Source organism: Struthio camelus, chromosome 1 (assembly GCF_040807025.1).
Source record: "Struthio camelus isolate bStrCam1 chromosome 1, bStrCam1.hap1, whole genome shotgun sequence".
NCBI lineage: Eukaryota > Metazoa > Chordata > Aves > Struthioniformes > Struthionidae > Struthio > Struthio camelus.
The window spans coordinates 60858743-60878860 of NC_090942.1; the positions used below are offsets into that span (position 1 = coordinate 60858743).

Below are 20118 nucleotides of genomic sequence, written 5' to 3' on the forward strand. Positions count from 1 at the left end.
ATAATTTAGGGTTGAAGGGGCCTCTGGAAGTCATCTAGGCCAGCCCCCTACTGAAAGTAGGGCCAGCTTCAAAGCGTCCTGCTCAAAATAAAGTCCTGTTCATAAAACATCCTTTTCCAGATGACATCTTAATTCTTTCCTAAACCTTCAGTCTCTGCCTTTTCCCTCTTAGTCCTCCCCCCTCAAAGGTATTCCTCTTGAGCTTCTTATAAGGGAACTATCTCCAGTGGTATCTGAGCAGAGGAAGGCAGAAATGGACTCTGGATTTCTGACGGGATAGAATAGTAATGACCTTCATCAGTCATTGCTAGGCAGCTTATAGCATTCCCCAAAGACTCTTCCAGTGAGACTCTCCCAGTCCAACTCTTGAGACCCTTCACGTAGGCTGAGTGTCCGTGGTTAAGAAAAGGTACCAATTGCTCCAAGCAAAGGCCATAAGGCTGGCCTGGCTCTACTGGTGAGGGCTGTTACCAGCAACCCTTGCAGACCAATTTAAATATTCAGTGTAGCAGCTGGGACGCTGCTTGAGGGGATGAATTGCATACTCAGTAGGAGAGTTTAGTAACAATGAACAAGAGCGCAGGCTGCTTCCACTTGCCCCCTTCCTGCCCCTCCGATCAGGCAACTGAGCTTCAGCGTAGCAGGCTGGGAACTGCTCTTGACTCCCCTGGACCTTAAACACAGAAGAGACCATCACTTTCCCTGGTTAGATCACTGTCTATCAAGGGAAACACAAAAGCTCCTTTGTCATGGGCAGTCCTCGAGTCTGACCTCAGGCCCCTTTGCATGTCATTCAGGCTGAGAGAGGGGCACTTCACTCTTCAGACTCCAGCTCTTTGTCCTCTTCTGTTTTTACTCACCCTTTCCTCCTCAAAATTTCATGATATTTTATTTTTGTTCATTGCTGCTTCCAAGGTTACCTGCAGCCTTCCTCCCGGATTCTAAACTTTCATGGAACATGTCCCCTGAGGCTGAACGCAGACCTTCCAGACCCAAAAAATGAATGCTCTTCCACAATGTTCTGATGGAAAAATATGGGAAATAACTGTGCTTACCTGCCTGGCCCACACCTTTCACTTTGAGTTCCCAGGTCACCAGTCTTTACAGCAAAGCCAGAAAAGGATCAGGAGAACGGCACACAAACTGTGCCAGGCTGCAGCAAGACCTTATCTGTTTGTTCAGTTCTGAATAAATTCTTTATCAGATCAAAGCTTAACTCTTGGGGCGACTCTGAAGCCACTTGGTCTGCTCAGTAAGTTCATTTGCTTTTTCAGCTTTCCATTCGATCATGCTTCAGATATCCACACATTATTGCCCAAACAGAAATATAGATTGTCTTAGGAGAGCTTTTTATACTTTGTAAGCAAATACATTTTTGACATGAAAAGCTGAATAATAAAAAAGTTTGAATGGTGGAAAGTTGTAAAATTAAATATTCAAATGTTTAACATTCTTTAAAAAAAGCATTGAAAGGGGAACTGCCTTAATTTTTCAGAGTGCTAATTTTTTGCCTTTCTTCCAGGGATGCTGAGTAGTTGGTTTAAATTGAAGAAAGAGTTTTCTTCCTTGCTTTTTCTCTTCCTCTTTCATCTCCGTCTCTGTTACATCTTCATTCTATCTTAACAAGCCATTTTGGCAGTCTTTGGGAGAAGCAGAGAAGGAAAATAGGAATTTTTTTTAAGTCATGACATCACTTATTTATAATGGAGTGGGAGTGTTGAAAGCAGGAGTCTTTCTCTCTTTCTCAGCAGCGGGAAGTAAGTTATCTAATCTGGTTACACTCCCCTAGCAGCACTCTGAGTTGCCTCTCCTCCTTGGCTGTCGTTAGAGGAATGCAAGATGTCTATGATCATGGTCTCGCTCACGCTTTCTTTGTCTGTCTATCCCCCCCACACACGCCACTGTGGAAGCCACTCACTAATTTCAACCGCATTTGACAAACAGACAGACTTTTCAAAGATATAAAATTTCTACCAGCTCCTTCAGCAGAGGTGAATTCAGTTTGTTTTAGACCCTGACTAATCCACAGGGAAGACACAGTTAAAGGCCATCCAGCTGCCCAGGGTATTGCTTCCATAAGTTTCAGCTTGTATGAAAATAGGTTTTCTGGACTCTTGAAAAAGGTTTGCTGGGTTAACACAGAAGTGAACCACGTTACCCTGATGCCACCCCCAGGCGCTTGTTCTTCAGGTAGGTCTGTTAATGCTGACATGATGATAACAGACACAGCAGGCATTGACTGGTGCCAGTGAACAGGTGAAAGAGTTGTCAGTGACTCTGCAATGGGTACATACTCTCAGCCTCTGCTCTTTCCTGTGATTCATTAAAATGAATGTGAGGGCTGACTTTGTTTCCACTTCTGTTTCTTCTCTTGTGATCTTCAGTGTAGAACCCCAAACATATTTATTAACCACCTTACAGGCTGCAGGATTTATTATCACACGCTCTTGATTTAAACCCGTGCATGCAATTCCACTGTTGTCCTTCCTTTGGTGAAGAGCTGGCTGCAGAGCAAGTGGCGCAGGAGCTGAGCTCTGGGATGGTGGAAAGTAACCAAGCTCCTGGAAGGAGGGAAGAGAAAAGGAGAAAAATGAAGCCATTCTCTAAAGTGAAAGGGGCAGAATCAAATGCCATTAATAGCAGTGAGGGCTTCAGGTTTGGGCCACAGAAAGGTAGTGGTGTTGAATAACCTTTGTTATCATCTATCATAGGGGAGCTGGGGCCATTTACAGTTACAATGCATCCAGAGAAGATCACTGATGCCAGAAGCATTTCATCATATGAGCTGTTCTGTTTCCCTAATATCCTCCATTTTCACATTGGTCATATTTATAGCTTTCAGCTCATCCAGCATAACATCTGTTTCCAAAGCTTCCTTTCCTTCTCATCTTAGATATCAGAAGAGCCACTGAGGAAATTCAGCCAAAGCAGAGGAAGCCACTAACTGGGAGGGGGCATGGGGGAGTGGCAGGAGGGAGAGAGGGAAGGTTACCCCTGCATTCAGGTATGCCATGCATCTTTCCTCTGAAGGGACAGTGAATCTTTCCATCAGCATTTTTAAATAAATCTAGTGCTGGCATAAATAAAACTGATTGATAGGCCTGAGTCTTCTCCAGGATCTTAATCCCCAGAGTGAGGCACAGTGCAGACCTATAGCTTTCTCCCTTTGCCCCTTCAGTTTATCTCTAGCTTAATCCTGGAAGAATTTTCCCAGAACAGGGAAGTAAATTCAGTATAGGTCCATTTAGGGTTCTGTACAGCACAGAAAGTAAGCATATAATATATTTGTAAACAGAGATATATTTCCATTTCAGAAAGGCACTTAGAGTTCTTTGCAACATAAGTTTGCACAAAATATAGCTTATGTGCAAGTGCTCTCCTGAACTGGGGCCCTTTTTTTCCTTTGGAGGCAGTTTGGATTACATCTCTATTATCTGGATGTTTTTCCACTAAAAATCCTTCCGTAGCAATGAGTTTTGGTCGTAAGACTGGATGAAATACACATTAAAAAGTGAAAATCTATTTGACCTATTCCCATGAAAACCCTGATGGTTTAGATCTTATTCAGTGTGGGTAAAACTCTAATCTTTTAGAAGCAGCTAGCCCCAAAGAATAATATTGCTAGTTTATGTTAAAAATAAGGTTTTTAGATTCTGATTCATGTCTTTATCGCTTTTATTTGCCTTATGCTTTCTGAGACTGCAGGGTATATATTTCCAGTTCTTTTCTCTGGAAATATAAAGGGTAGGGGAATTCTTTTTTAAACGAAACTTGAAAGTTTGATTAAATAACATGGCTCTAAGCTTAAAGAAGAACCTTAAATGTCATAGGAGCGGGCAGCAGTGCTTTTTGTCTTTTCTGAAATTAAGTTTGCTTTTATCGTCTCAGTCCATCTTTCTCCTTCACTAACAACAGGGCAAGAAGCATTAGGAAATCTAATATAGTCAGGAGGAGAAGGAGTTATGCCCTAGGCCTCTTACCAGCAGCCCCTGCTGCACACATGTGCCTCAGAGGTTGCCCACCTGCCCATGTAACTGCAATCCCATAGCCGCTGATGTCAGAGGCGGGGAATGTTGCTGTATCACAAAGATGGGCAATAATATTTCTGTTCCTGAGGTTTTTGTCCAGCTAAGTTTCCAGGTGGCACAGCAGCCTGTGAGACACTATTATTCCCTCTTCTTCATGACCCCTCTGCTACAACCACAACCTGCTTAAAGACAAAGAATCATTGGTCTCTTCATGTGGGGGGTTGGTGATGGAAACTTGTGCTTTGTCAAACATTTTCCATTGCTAGAGACAGTTGGCAGTAATTCAGCACCTCCTTTTCTACTCTCTCTACCTTGTCTCAGACAGATGTAAGCCTTGAATGCTATAAGGATTTCATATAACCCTTATGGATCACAGCATGTCCCAGATTGGGATCTCCTTGAGCTCTGGGCATGCCCCCACACACATGGGAGGATGCACTGTGGCCCTGTGTATGGTTGTCTTTTTGAGTCTCGTGTCTTGTGTCGACTGAAGACAGCACAGGAGAGAGAAGAACGCACAGATCTAGCAGGCAAGAACAAACAACCTTTCTCAGAGACAAGCTGCTGCCTTTAGGGTACTTTTCCTTCAGATTTTCCTTAAAGGGATTTTAATACATACAGAGACATCTTTTCTCAGTCTTGGCGTTAGCTAATTGACGTTTTGAAGGGAGAAAAGGGTGAAGGAGAATTGATGAGGCCAGAAGGTTTGTCTAAATTTTGATTCCTGCTGTTTGTCCACCCGTCTCCTTCCCACCATTTCCTGCCATGAAGAGGTGGGTCTGTCTCTCTGTCTGACATGCATTCTTCTTGTACAGCTCATTCACTTGTTCCCGCTGCCTGGTTTATTTTCAGGGAATGATTATTCAGTGAAGTCCTATGTACACGCTTCTGGAAAAGTCTTGTGGTATAGATTATGACTCCACTGGCAGCATTGTCAGGAAAAATGTTCTTGGCGCAAACAGAAGATAATTTTAATACAAATCATGTCTTCCAGCTCCATTGTACTTCCAGTCCTAAAGCAATATTTTCATGTGTGGCCTAAAGTGGTCATTTCAAAAGGTAGAGTCTGATAGGCCTGTGTGAATTAGCCTCTCATCAATTAACTGTATAATTTTTATTCATTATATGTTTTACTTTTTTCCAATTGAGAGCCAGAAAGCATTTCAAGAACAGCAATAGCAGTTCTCATACAAGACAATTTGCTCCAATTTGCCACATGTAAGCATTCAGAAACCATGAGTCAAGGGTACTGAAAAAACAGCAAGAATGGTTTAAAAAAATCACAAAATTCTTAAATAAAATCTTCACTTTTTTACTCTCCATTTAAGCTTGAGGAATTCATGCTTTTGAGCTATTGCCTGGGATGAAAGGGGTTTAGAAATTTGCTTTTGCTAATGAGAGCTCTGATTTTCAGGCAGTAACTCCTGAAAAGAAAACTTGTGAAACAATCCCAAATGCCATCAGAGCTGATACACCAAATAGCACTCACATAGATCAAGATACACGGACCTTCAGCATCAGTGCCATTCGGTAGGCTAGGAGCACATATCCTGGCTTTGGGACATGTAAAGAGCAGTAGTGAAAGCTCTCATTGGAGCCATGTGGCAACATCGCTCTCCCAGCTGGACCTTCTCAATCCTTTTCTCCCAGAGAGCAATCCCAGTGCAGGGAACAGGTGAAAAGCACGGTGCCTCCCCGTGGGAATGTGTCTCAGCAAAGGCACTAAGGAGAAGGAGCTCATGGAGTCTGTAATCTTGAACTCTACATGCATGTGCACACCAAGAACATACTGTCTTAGCCCTCACATTTGTTCACATTCAAATGATCTGTTCAATTTTCACCTGGGCTGGGATTAGGGATTGTTTACTCACACGGAAATATTTGCAATGTTTGTAGTGAAATGTGTTGTGAGTGGCATGCAATCCGGTATCTATCAAAGTTTGTCTTTCCTTATACATTTTTGGAAGGCCCACCAAGCACTGAAGCGTTAAAACCCATCAAGGAATGTATGCAATTTGATTAGACATTAGTAGTTCCTCCTCCTCAATGAGCAAACCATGACTCAGACCAGCCTGTTACCCTGGCTGGATTTTCTGTCACAGCAGAGGGGAAGAGATATAGGCATGCAGCAGTATTGGCAGGGACTTTCAGGAGTAAGCCAGGGAGAGTGGGGAGCCTTGACCAGAGGGTATTTTTTTGCAGCACAGTCTGTTGGAAGATGAGATAAAGAGGGAAAATTGGTGGAGAATGTTTGGGGAGTTAGATGGTCCTCTCAAGGTGAAGATCTGACCGTGAAGGGAATAATGAGTTGTGAAAGGATAGCAGTCCTCTTGTTCATACCCTCATGATCCCAGCTTGTATTCAATTTACCCCACCTCAGTTTCCAAATGTGAGTTCACTCCCAGAACTCGAGACCGACAGAGCAAGTGCAGGCTGGAGTGGGGGTGGGAAGGTCACTGAAAAGGATGAAATATGGCAAGCCCTGGACCCAGATCAGAGGTGTGAAAATGTGTGTGCATGCAGTGGGGTGGGGGAGGAGAGGAGGAGCTCAGGCGTTTTAGACACATAGCCTGGGTGTGTAAGCTGGGCATCTCAGGTCACTAACACAGTGCAAGAAAAACAGCACTCACAGTGCAAGTGAGTGCAAGAAAAACAGCCTTCCTGGGCCCAATGGGCTGTAGGCCACAATTGGTGGGTAGGGGAGAGCCAAAGGAGACATGGGGACAATAACAACAACTCTTGCATCCCCGTTCCTGCGTTTCTGTGCCACCTCAAAGATCAGCTGAGCCTTGGTGTCTGCTCAGGGAGCAGACTAGAATCATTTCTTGGATTTTAATTTAATAAGGACAAATGCCAGATACTACACTTATCATAAAATCACAGAATGGCTGAAGTTAGAAGGGACCTCTTAAGAGCATCTTGTCCAAATGGCTGAGGCTGAAAGGGAACCTCTGAAGAGCATCTTGTCCAATCTCCTGCTCAAAGCAGGGCCAGCCAGAGCAGGTTGCTTAGGGCTGTGTCCAGTCAGGTTTTGAATACCTCCGAGGATGGAGACTCCACAACCTCTCTGGGCAATAGGTTCCAGTGTTCAGCTACCCTCAAAGTAATTCTTTTTTCGTATATTTAAACAGAATTTTCTATATTTCAATTTGTGCCCATTTCCTTTTGCCCTTTTACTGGGCACCACGCTTCCCTCCATCAGATATTTATACACATTGGCAAGATCTCCCCCTCATACATCAATAATAAATGGCAGATGCACAAGATGGAGAATGGAAGAAAAGCTGGTAGCCTGGAGAAAGCAATGTAAGGATTACAGTGGATCACAGTCAGAATACGAGAAAAAAATTATCACATCGCTGCAAACATGACAAAGATCATATTGGAACATAAGAACCGGAACGTTATTTGTAAGGCGAGTGACGTCATCCTTCCATTTTCTTCAAAAATGGTCAGTTCTCAGCTGAAGGATCATGGCCAGGGGCATCACAAATCAAGAAAGCTGAGGACCCATCAGAGATAATCCCAATGACAGCAAGAACAATGAGCACTTTGCTTATAAACATCACCTCTGAAAAAGTCTTACAAGAATGGGGTAGTTTTCTCTAGGGAAAAAAGAAGGAAGAAGGAGGAATAAATCTTCAAGGATAGGATATGTTCTGTAGGAGGATATAATGGACGAAAAATAGTAAAAAATAGTAGGCTTAAAAACTAAGGTGAGAGATTAAGGTTGCACCTCGGGAGAACTTTCCAAGGTTGTTAAGATGTGGCATAGATTGCCTGAGAAGTTTCTTCATCTTTGGAAGATATAAAAAGATATGTAGCATCTTTACAGAATGGCAGATGTAGCGTTGATCCTGCTGTTGGAGATCAACTGTCTGATTTCTTGAAATCTTTCTGACTTGATTTTCTGTTTTTCTGTGAAAAATGGTTTAACTACAGCCTGAATATGTGCCTCCCATGAAGCACTGTAGTGCTGTTAACCTAGCCATTTCTTCTATTGCATGCTTTAAAATTATAAATTTCTCTTCGTTTTATTCTCAGTAAACATAAACAAAAACTCTAAAATAGCTAACCAAAATGTTCTTCAGCACCTATAGAACACTGATGGGAGAAAATGAGAATAGGTTAAGATTTAGTTCAAATCATCAGGAGAGATCTGTGAATTTGGACACCTGAAATAGGCCCTTTTTAAACAGAACTATCCTCAAAATATCCATGGGCATCCTTTCAAATCTGGGCCTCACAAAGATAAAAAATACTCCAAGTCCCGCAGACTGCTGCACTACTCTCAAAGGTGGATTGTGTCATGTTTGTCACACATGGTTCACTGTTACCCTAATTGTTTTTGCAGCCGTTGGCACCATTGCAAAGTGAGCATAAAACACCATCAGACTAATGTAATGCTTTCTTATGTTTGATGTGTCCTAATGTGAATGGCTCTGCAAGGCACCGGGGAGCCAGGGTCTCCTGTTTTATGCATAGTTACCTGTCACTCTATCTGCATGGGCTGCTTTCAAAGACCTCTTTGTCTGCAAGGTAAACTCAGGCTGGAGATGATCTCAGACTTTAAATCCCAGCCAAGGGAAGTCATCAGGCTGCAAAACCCACAAAGTTAAAAATACAGGGAGCACTGGAAAATCAACAGGAAACAATTTCTGCTGACTGAAGTTTTCAGCCTTCTTCCAAACGCCAGCCGGCAGCAGCCTGTCGGATGGGACAAAGCAGCTACATGAAAGAAGCAAGGGTTCTTAACTTAGTTCATTAAAGAAGCAGCTAACACCAGGAAAAGATTAGAGTTATATATCTGTGTGTTTCTGGGATGGGGGTATCATTCTGGATTTGCTCACTCCCACAGACCCTCTTTTTACTCCTCGCTCCTTGCCAGGGTGCCCTGGACAATAGTTGCCAAAGGGGATTTCTCCCTTTCTTATGGCTCTTGATATTAGCGGGCCTGAAATTGGCCATGGCAGTTTGGTATGAAGTACTTTCCGTCTCACGAGATTCCCAGGCCTGTTTGGATGTCAGGTATTTGAAGACAGCTTTGTTCGGTCTGACTGCCTCGGGGCGATGCCTGTCAGACTAACTTAGTTAGACTATAACTGCCAGACATCAAATGAAGATTGCCCAGTTTCACCCCAGCAAAGCAACATGTTAAGTTCTTTAGTACAAAATCAGGAACAATTATGGAAAAAAAGCACAACAAACATGAAAACACAGGCTTAAGCCATCCATATCTTGCTCTGGCTTTCACAGAGGGTGAAAACATCCCTCAGCTGCAGAAGCTGAAGGTCCAGCTCAGGTACGCTCTGCTTTCAGAGTGGGACCTCTCTGAGCCATACAGAGCCAAAGAGGATGAGAAACTCACCCTTTCACCTCCCCACTTTATAGGGTCTCTCATCTCCACAAGTAAGCTAGCGGGTATGCTACGTCTCGCCTGCCTTGACCTGCCCTGCGGAGCTTGCTGGCGGTACATCTTCTCTTGCTGAGCATGTTCAGGGTGGACTCCCCTCTCTCTGCACCACCGATGTCCTCCACTTGGTAACTAAAAGGCTTCCCACCTTGTGGTCATTCCCAGTTCTCTGCTATTGAGCTTTAAACATGTAAAATGCAGGTGCATTTTAGAAGTACATATTTTCTTCTCTTTGATCCAATATGATCACCGAAGATCAGCTAATCTAAGCAGTGTGGCTGTGGCTGAGGCAGAACTGTGCAATGTCATAAGAAAAGTCCAGCCAGTCACCGAACCAGTAACTTTCCCTCTGTGTGTGTTTGAAGTAGGAATTATTTCTTGGCAACAGGAATTTTCCCCCTCCTTCCATTGTAACTGGGAGTTACAATGATGTAAGATCATATAAGGGTGTTGCTTTGAAAAGTTTACACAGGGTTGCCGACATGAAATGCAGCAATCTCATTACATCATCGGGTCACCAGTCCACAATCATTGCTTAAAAGTTACAAGGATTTTAAAAATAGAAAGTTAGAAGTGATTTCTGTATTTGTAGTCTGGCCTCTGAGCCTTTACAGGTGCACTAAGTCTCCATCTGCAAGTTTTTCCATGTGCCCATGAGGACAAAACATGCTTTTTTGGCCTTTTTTTTTCTTTTTTTTTTCTATGTAAAAGTTGTTCCTGCCGCTATCTTTTGGTTATAGCTAGCAGAAATACCAGAAAAACATTAAATATTACAAGGAGCTCAATAAAATCACAAGCTTTAGCAACACCATGTAAGAGCACTGATATTAGGTAGACGCTGGTTAGGATATGATTCTGCCGTTGCCCAGTTTCCATCACATTAAGTCTGAAAGTAACACATTAACAGGAAGGGGGAAAAGGCTGCTCAAAGAGAAAGACAAAATTTTCTGTGTCAGATTATATATATAGATAGGCAAACGTCTACTTGAGCACGAAAAGCCAGTCATCTAAAATAGGCTTCTGAATCTATCTAGACATTCACCCATCTTCATCTTGCTGGCAAGCTAGGCCTTGCGTGCTCCAGCAGTAAGCATAATAAATGAATATGTTATTCTCGTCTAAGGTCTACTCATTCGCTCATAAAGAGCAGATTAAGAAGTTGGAGCATGAGTCTAGCCCTCATCAGCTAATCCTGACATCCTCATCTTACTCCGAGTGGCCTGAGACCCCCGAGTCTCATTTGCACATCTGTCTGAAGACTATGTCAGACGAGCAGTACAGCTAGCTTCCAGGCTGGAGGATTATTACACCTCTGGCCCAGTTAATCGCTCTGATTAATGTCTTAACCTTCACTGACACCCACTACAGTCATAATCACCCCAAAGTGCATTGCCAATTGCTTCCCGTAGCTTAAATATTCTTTTCCAACCTTTCCAGACTTGTAAGTCGCACCTCTTTTAAAAAGTAAATCGTTTTAATAATTGAGTGGTACTGTTAATAGCCTACCCAGCTTTGCTAACCCTTTAATAGTTAAAATCTTAATATGTAAACTGCATCGGGTGGGTGCCTCAGCTTATCACCTTCCTACAGCATAATGAGGCTTTTTAGCTATTTAGGGAGGTATAAATCTTTTGTGTTTGGTTTATAGCTGGCCAGTGGCACGACAGCCGACTCAGACATAATTCTAAATGAATGTTTCCAAGTGGAAACTTGGAATTTGAATTCAAATGACCTTACCTCTTTCCTGCATGAATTTTTCAGCTTGTTCATTCTTAATTCCTTCAGTACTTATTACTGCAATGAGCCTAATCCTATATACTTGTACACCCCAAGTGTGGGAGCCATAAATACTTCTGCAGTCTCTCCAGGGCAAATCAGCTGTAATTGGATCTACTGTTGCCTCATGAAAAAAAAAATGGAAAGACACATTCCATCTGAAGACAATTCTGTGTCTGTGTGCATGTGTTTGTGTCTCTTCTGTCCTCAAGTAACGCTCTGTCCTTTTACTCTGCTCCAGGCTGAGTTCTCCGAGCTGAACCTGGCTGCTTATGTCACTGGCGGCTGCATGGTGGACATGCAGGTCACGAGGAATGGCACCAAGGTGGTAAGGTGAGGAGCATTAGCTTTCCTTGCAAAATCTGGCTTTCTGGAGCAATGTGGGAACAAACAGGATGACCTAGGGGTCTGACCAGCATCTGAACTAAAGCAAGCACAGTGCTGTTGATTTCAAATTTTCCTGGAGGTGTGGAAAGACTGATCTGACTCTGGTGGTTTTGTACCAGGTCTCAATTGCAGGTTACGCCATACAGTCATTGTTTCCTGTCCAGACCCTTCGTTTAACCACAAATGCCTCTTTTTCAGGTTCTTTTAAGCTTTGGGCCTGCTAGTCTGAGGGATAGAAAATGGATCTTCCTTTCACTTGATTTTTCTCTCCTGTACTGTTCTGTCAACTCACCTTCATTATATACAGTATTTTCCATGTGTTAGCCTGCCTCTCCTAGCTCCAGACTCCGGCACACTGCCCTCACAATAGCCACAAAGTTCTTCTGTGATTGCCAGCCAGCCAGCCTGATTTGCTCCTGAAATACCACCTTTTTTGCCAGAGATTCCCAATCCTTCAGCCTTGCCCTGTAGTTTTTCTCAGGGGCAATACCATATCTCCATTTGATGGGGATTTCTATCCCTGCTAGCATTGCTTTGTAGTTGCAGTCGTTTCAGGCAAAGACACTTTACGTGGGCAATGCTTCCCCAGTCACCCATCCATTTCATTATTTAGAAACAGTGGTCCCCTTCTTTCTGACACCAGGATGCCTGCAATATGCAGTTAGTATGTTAGATGTAATCTTGCCAGTGCTATATAAAGAGCAGTGTAGGATGTCGTCACATCTGTGCATGACGGTAAAATGTCTTCTTTTACATAGTCCCAATGTTACCTTTCACCTTTTTATTCCCAAGACCACATCGTTATTAGTTTCTGTCATTCCAGTTTCCAGTCCTATATTTCATCTTTGATACAATAGCTTTTCTGCATTCATGGTGAAATCTCATTGTTACTCTAGGTTCATTTTTCTAGCCTCTCTACTTCTTTTTGTACAATTCCTTTGCACTTTTTGGTGTATATAGCATCTACAGGTTTAATAACGCTTGCATATTTAATCAGCACCTTTGCCTATTTGCTTCTAGTTCAGAAACAGAGATACAGATATGTAAGATTGCTGGCAGTGAGATTTTTGAAGGGGATTATCAGAACAGCTGAAAAATGGTGATTCTAACAGCACCAGCCTCAGTTTAATTTCTCAAGACGTCATTTGTAGTTCAAGCATTCCAAAGCAATGCATGTCACTGTTGATTAGCTATGACAGTGGTCCATTAATTCCTTTCAGGTCTTGACAGCTTTTAATATGTCCACAAGTCTCCATTCATTCTTTGGTACAATTTCATGAGTCTCTGCTAAAAACTTTAAAGTTCAAGTCTGTTATATCCATTTGCTTTCTCTTGTCCCACAAATGTCTGTTTCTCAGTAAAGAAAAGTATATGTCCTGTGAACCCATCACTGGAATGTCCATCAGCCAGCGTGCTTGTGCTAATGCGCTATTGTGTTCATTTGCTCATGATGCTGGCAGGTTTCCCAAGAATAATTTTCTAGGTTGATCACATCTTCATTTTCCTTCCCATGCCTTTCCTCCCAAAGTCATTCATAAGTCTGGCAGAAAGCTCTTTGGCTATTAAACTGAAACTGAAGACAAAATTTATTTCACATGAGTGTCTGGGGCATGGTGTTCATGTTTCTGCTTGTGGTAAATACACATATATCAAAGCTAGCTTTTCTGCACAGCTCTTTATATATGAAAATACATATGTTTTTACAAGTGGCAGTAGTTTAGCTTTTGTGTTTTCACCTATGCATGCTTATGCATAAAAGCTTTTGTGTAGCGGGAGGTGGATTTGGCAAACAGATGCCTGTCTAGATACCCAATATATATGGCTATGTGTATGTTTTGTCAATGCTTTGAAACAGTCCTTACAAACACTACAGCATGTGCTGATGTGCCCCCTCCTCCGCAGCTCGGTGAGTTAAGAGTCCACAGTAGCAAACTTACACAACTACTCTTACCAAGACTTTAGAAGTTGTGAAGAATACAAAAAAATTCTTCTTTGCTTTAGAAAATCAATTAAGGAACATACTGCTAATGGCCTGTGCGGAAGCCTTTCAGCCAGCCCCTCAGCACTGGCCAGCATGGAGCTGCGCAATATATTTCCCCTCAGCTTTTCATTTGTTACCTCTCCTGCAAACACTGCCCTGCTCCATGGATGCTTTTTAGCCTTTCTCCTATTAGCGAAGCAAAAAGAAGACGAAAAACAGCATGTCTTATTCTTTGGGCTGAATCCTATATATCCCATAACCTGACTCTTGTACCTCCCTCCTTTCTTGTCCTTGGTCCTTCCGCTCACTGCTTCATAACAATACTCTGCATGCTCACACAAAAAGTAAAGGGAAACGTTTCGTTATTGTGTTTTCAGTGTATTCCTGCTTGAGTGCTAGATGATACTCTTTTATTCATGTTGTCTACTTAGATTTTCCCCTGCGCCAGCAAGTTACGGGCTGTTATGTAGAGTACTATCTTCAGGAATCTTTGTTTGCAGAGAGAGAGATTCGTGTTGCATATAAGCATACACCAAGCTATTGAAACATTTTTGAGTGGAGATGCTCTACCCCTTTAGGCATGGAAAGAGGCAAAGATGCTTTGGTCCACCCACACGTATGCAGCTTGCTTTCTGCTGCCCTGCAGCCCGCCCTCTTCCCTGCCTGTGCCCAGGCTCCACCTGGCCACAAGGATGCATTTCCAGACACCTGGTGGCACGCTACCGCCACAGGGGCAAAGCCACCCAAGGCACCCTCCATGCACAGGCACACACCAACCCCGCTGACGAAAACTTGATATTCACTGTGGTTCAGTTATTCTAGTCAGGGGAGCACTCCAGCTCTGAGGAAAATGGGAAGGATTGAGATGACTGTAATATTGTGGCAATAAATGAGTGATTCTAAGTGAATGGCCTCAGCAAACACTACAGGAGGAACAGCGAGGAGAATTTCTGCTACCAAAACATACAAACTGCAGTGCAGGGGGCTCCCCGCTGTAGAGCTGTTTGTATTTAATCAAGGAATGGAAAGGTCCACGTGGCCCCTCAAGTTTGGGAACCACAAGAGTAACTAAAGAAATTTAGAAAAGAGATTTGTCAAGGATAATAGCAATGGTAGTAGTAATAATAATACATATAGTCATAATAAAGTAGATGATTGAACACAACTGAAAAAAGATATTAGTATTTCTAGGAGACCAAATTGTTTGCCTCGGATGCAATTCTTCAGCCTTTGTGCATGCAAACTGAGGTCGCTGAGGTTCTTGATGATGTTCTGGTCAGAAATCCCTTTTCCATCACTTACTAGGCTTTTGTTAATTATTAAGCAAGATTTTCAGTCCCAAGGTAGAACGTTTCTAGACCGTGGGATACAATATTAGTACTCATTTTTGAATACCCTGAATCCTAGGAAAGCAGATTGACAAGTTATAGGAAGGAAATATGACAGCATCTAGGTAACAGGCACACTTAGGATTCCTTCCCTGCAGTAACCTTTCTTCTTCACACTCCTCTGCAAAGCAATGGCAATAGAGTGCAGTACTTTGAGCTAAAAATAGTGAATACACTACAGGCCAGTGAATTTTAAATCGATGAAATTATTTTTATTACTTTTATTATTAATAATAATACTTTTATTAATGATAATAAAGCACTGGTCTATTCTCTGTAGTTTTAAATTATGTTAACTAAACTATTACCATATTCAATTCTATCATTTTATAGCAGGTCTCCTAGTTCTTTATTGAACCTGGAGACATCTTATTGCATGTTTAAATCAAAGTTCTCTCTTTGCTGATCTCTTGATCCTTTCTGACACCTCAATTTTAAGCCATTCTTTTAGACTCTGTGCAAACTGATTTGAATTACACCAGGAAAGAACTATGGTTCTTCTTGCCAGAAAAAAACGTATCTCCTAGTATGAAGATATAATAATCCTTGAAGCCCTACACTTATCACTTGCCTCAGGCAAAAGAAAAAAAAAAAAGCTTTAGAAGCATTATTGACAATTAAACAATTAAAGAGAGCAAGTAACTGGAAGTATACAAACCTCAATGCTTCCTAGCCTGAGTATCTTTAAAAAAGTCACTTCAGCCAAGTTAGTAAACATCATAAATGAAATTAGGTATTACTTAGCTTGCCTGATTTTTATACGAGTATGGCTCTCATAGTTTAATCTTGCTGTAACAAAATTCTGGCTTTCCACCTCCTTTCTCTCCCTATTAAATTTTGCACAGCTGTAATAAGGGGTGAGTGATTTGATAGTCTTAGTGAAAGGTGGTATTGGAGGTAGAGAATATCATCTAATAGGCATGTAAAACTGCTTGTGTTTTCCTGAGACATTTCCACCATGAAATGCAATGGCTCCATCAGCTTATTCAGTGCAGGTTATCTTCAAAGCCAGAAGAAAAAGAGCTGGCCGTGGAGCATCTCTTGTGAGCTCTGTCTCTGAGCACCCCATTGACCCGTATCACATCGGACACCGCTCCTCGTTTTGATCCAGGACCGAGAAGGCAGATGCAAAGAGCGCTAGGAGCAGTGTCCGGCTTGGCCAGGGCTGTGGGAGGGGAACCGCCGGCATACCAGCCCTCGTTACTGCCACGCACCTTTGGTTAGGATTGGCCGCAGACCTTTCACAAAGAAATGTTAGATGTGTGCAGCTGGAGACAATACTTGTTCGTCCCAAAGGATCCCTCACCGATTTAGACATAGCAACCCCTTCAACAGCAAAACGCAGCCACTTCTCGATGCAGTGGCTGGACCAGTCTGGAGCTACTGAGCAGAGTGAAAAAAAAAAAAAAAAAAACCATGGGCCAATGCCTACTTTTAAAATACTTGTGTGGATTCTGCATCCTCCTTCCCTTTGCACAGGTCTACACTTGCACACATGAACATACACAGTAAACTGCCTGGAGTCTAATTTACCTTAGAAAACTATAGCGCTGTGTCACCTCTACTTGGCTTACATGTAAGGAGCAGGATTTTCATTTTCACTTATTTTTCGTATCCCTGAAGGGTGCCTTCATACCAAACTTCTGCAGTGTAAAGAGGCCTTCAGTGTTGGTATTGCAGCCCTTCTATGGAGTATTTATGCTCTCAGAATATTATAAAAGTGACTTAGTATAAATGAGATTTGGGTTGTCTCTGCTTCTGACAGCACTTATACTCCCAAACTATGATCTCAGCCTCTGCATTAGATTAAAGGCAGTGCTGTGTTTGCCTTTTGGGCTTTACAAACCATCAGCTATTAATTCCAGTAGATGTGGGAATAAGGCAGAGGTATGTTGAAAATCTGGACAGCTTTCTTACACAGGGAATACTAATATATTTGGGAGCATTTCAGACCTTTAAGGATATAAATTAATCACGCACCAGACTGCTTTCATCTCCTGTCTCCCTCCGGAGATGGCTCTTTTGCCACTGGGGCTGATCATCCAGAGCAAAAAGCATATTTTGGTGTTTCTGCCTGTGACCTACCACAATGATGCCCTGACTCATGGCACAGTCCTCCATACAGTACTACAGTGCAGACAACAGCTGATGAGCCAGGGTCTGAAGCAGTGACAGCCCTGTGTGGAGCAACAGCAACAGCCCTGCCCTGGCAAATGGGGAGAGTCTATCCTGTTTGCTCAATATGAGACATTATCAGCCCTGACAAAACTGGTTGCGAAGCCAGAAGGAGGTTGTGTACTTGACAGACCCCCGCTACGGGGTAGGATCTCCGCTACGGAGCAGTGCTTGGTCCTATAGACTTTGCCTGAATTTAGCCAGTCTGGTTAGCTGACTGCTATGCCCTTGTCACTCATGGCTGTGGTGGGGTCAGTGAATGCCTCAGTTTCTCTATACAAGCCCATCACCCTTTTAATTAACAGCGATTTTCCAGTTGGTTTCAGCTGATTTGGTGTTTGTGTGCTTTCTGTTGACAGGATGGCAGCCTGTTGAGCTGTGGTCCCAAACACGCCAGGGCCTGAAAGTACTTTTTCCCTAGTGCAGGTTTTTGCACTGCAAAGCTGTATATCACTATCACATAGCGTGAAGAAGCACATCCTTTTACATGCTGGAAGAAAGTGGCTACTCTAGCAGCAGATGTCTTCCTGCTGTTTGGAGCTTGAAGACCTCAGAGGCATGTGTATTCTGGCTATGAAATGTCTGATTGCTCCAGGATACAAGGCTCCTTAACACCAGATAAGGAAACTGTCCCCTTCCCACTGGACCTTTTCCTATCCCACCTGGGCTCACCCATTTCACAAGGGCCACCTATGAGCTGCTCCGTGAAGGAGGTGGGTGGGTTTTCTATCCAATGAAAGACATGCTCTCTTGCCACATAGTAGCTACTCACTGTTATGAGATGAGTATTTTCTTGTCTCTTGGGGACTGTTCACTCCCGCAGAGCTGAAAGCGTCCTGTAATTCTACGAAGGAAAACATCCATGTAGGTCACGGGAGTAGCTACTGTCCATGGACACTGATGCAGGACATATCACTAGGCACTAGGTCACTGTCCAGCTTCTCACCTTCCAGGAAGCTTATGCCAAAGAAGAACTCTAAGCTCTGCCTAGTCACCATCTGTTTAAATTTGACTCTAGATTTTGTTGGGGGTTTCTTTTTTAGAACTACATCTGTTTTTTTCTTTTCCTTTCAAATCAAAACACTGGAAATCTCTGCAAAGATGCAGATGGGAAAAAGATGGGAGAAACCTATTTGGAGAGTTTGAGTTCCTAGAAGCCAGATGGAAAAATATATTGAGCATATAGTTCTCCCAAGATTAACAGAATGTGCCACACTATATAGTACAATATGTGCTGTATATTTAACACTGAGCAACATTTGGCCAATATTTTGTGCTGATGGCATGGCAATGTGAATGTAATGGAGAAGTGCATGTAACATCATCTAAGCTTTTATAAGTGTATTTTAAACAAAACAACAAAGTGCCAAATGACCACTTCCCTTACCTAAATATCCTGCAGAGATAATAGGCTGGAACAAGAAGTCAAACAGGGTAGACTTTGGCATGCTGCAGTTCCATATAAAGCAACACCTCCAGTAAACATCTATAAACCCTAGAAATGATTCCCACATGGGTGATGATTCACCATAATCTTCCACTAATACCCCCCGCCCCAACCTGCCTGTCTCTCTCCTCTTTTTTGAGCAGGAGCTAAGAAAGGCAAGAGAAGTTGAGGTGTGTTTATTCATGAAATTTCAGCTGCTTCCATCCCAGTTCCTGCTGCTAAACAGCTGCTTGGAAGGCCTGCTTCTCTCATCGGGTTTTAGAGATCTCCCAGATGAATAATGTCCCCCTTCACCTCCCCTGCAGCTGGCACCCAGCCGACGTGCAAGCAGGATGCTGACAGTTATTGGGAAAACATTTGGAGTGCAAGCAGCTGCCAGAAAGCAGAAGTCACTCTGAGCAGACAAGGGTGGGGAGCATCTCGGAGACTAAACTGCTCACTGGCCCTTTTCGCATTTACAGTCATTCTTTCCACTAAGAAATGTGCTGCCAGCATCTAGAGTGTTCATCAATTAGTTAGTACCGGACTGAATGCAAGGATGATTAAAGGCTGATATAGATTATTTCAAACTTGAACAGCATTCTCCTGTCCCCCACCCCTTCCTGACCCTGTCTTAATTTGTCTCCTTTTACATGCTTTTTTTTATTAGGGCTACTTCCAAGAATGACAAATGGAAGAAGTGAGGGGCCAAAGCCTGTTACACCTGCACCATACTGGTCTAGGTAGACCTTCGTTAATTACCTGGCACTGGGGTCTAGGTGGACCTTTGTTAATGACCTGACACTGGGACAGAGTGCACCCTCACGAGCGCCAACAGGTTGGAGGGTAGGGAGCAATTACTACGGCAGAGGACAGAACTGCCCTTCAGAGGGACCTCAGCTACTGGGAAAACGGGCCAAAAGGAACCTCATGGAGTTCAGCAAAGACAACTGCAAAGTCCTGTACCTGGGGAGAAATAACCCTATTTACCAGTACAGACTGGGGACAACTGGAGGGAAAGTAGCTCTGCAGAAAAGGACCGGGGGGTCCTGTGTGTCCTGGCAGGGAAGAAGGATAACTGCTCACAATACAGTGGTATTTGCAAGAGCATAGCAAGTGAGAATCTATTCACATCTGGAGTCCTGTGTCCAGTTGTGAGCTCCCCAGTATAAAAAAGTCACTGACAAACTGGAACGAATTGAGCAAAGTGCCACTAAGATGGTTGAGGAGCTAGAGCAAATGACATCCAAAGGAGAGACTGAGAGCTGGATTTGCTCAGTCTGTAAAAGAGAAGGCTGAGGGGGACCTACTCACAGCCATCAACTAACTAACAGGAGGGTAGAGAGAAAATGACGATAGCCTCTTCTTGAAGGTGCATAGTGAAAGGAAGAGAAGCAACAGACTCAAGTTGCAGCAGGTGAAATTCCAGCTAGAGCTAAGAAAGAAAACTTCCACAGTGAGGTGGTCAAACACTGGAACGCTGGCCCTGAGAGAGTTGGCACTCTTTATCCTTGGAAATATTCCAAATTTGACTGGACAAGACC

The 20118-nt window shown here is 43.1% G+C and overlaps 1 protein-coding gene across 1 annotated transcript in view; it reads left to right on the top strand.

Annotated features, from left to right (window-relative positions):
- Window positions 1–20118, top strand: part of SYN3 (synapsin III) — a 205748-nt gene that overhangs the window by 36257 nt on the left and 149373 nt on the right. The window contains exon 4 of the mRNA XM_009684358.2: window positions 11459–11550. Within this exon, the coding sequence (XP_009682653.2) occupies window positions 11459–11550 (92 nt within the window). The remainder of the gene's footprint in view (window positions 1–11458; window positions 11551–20118) is intronic.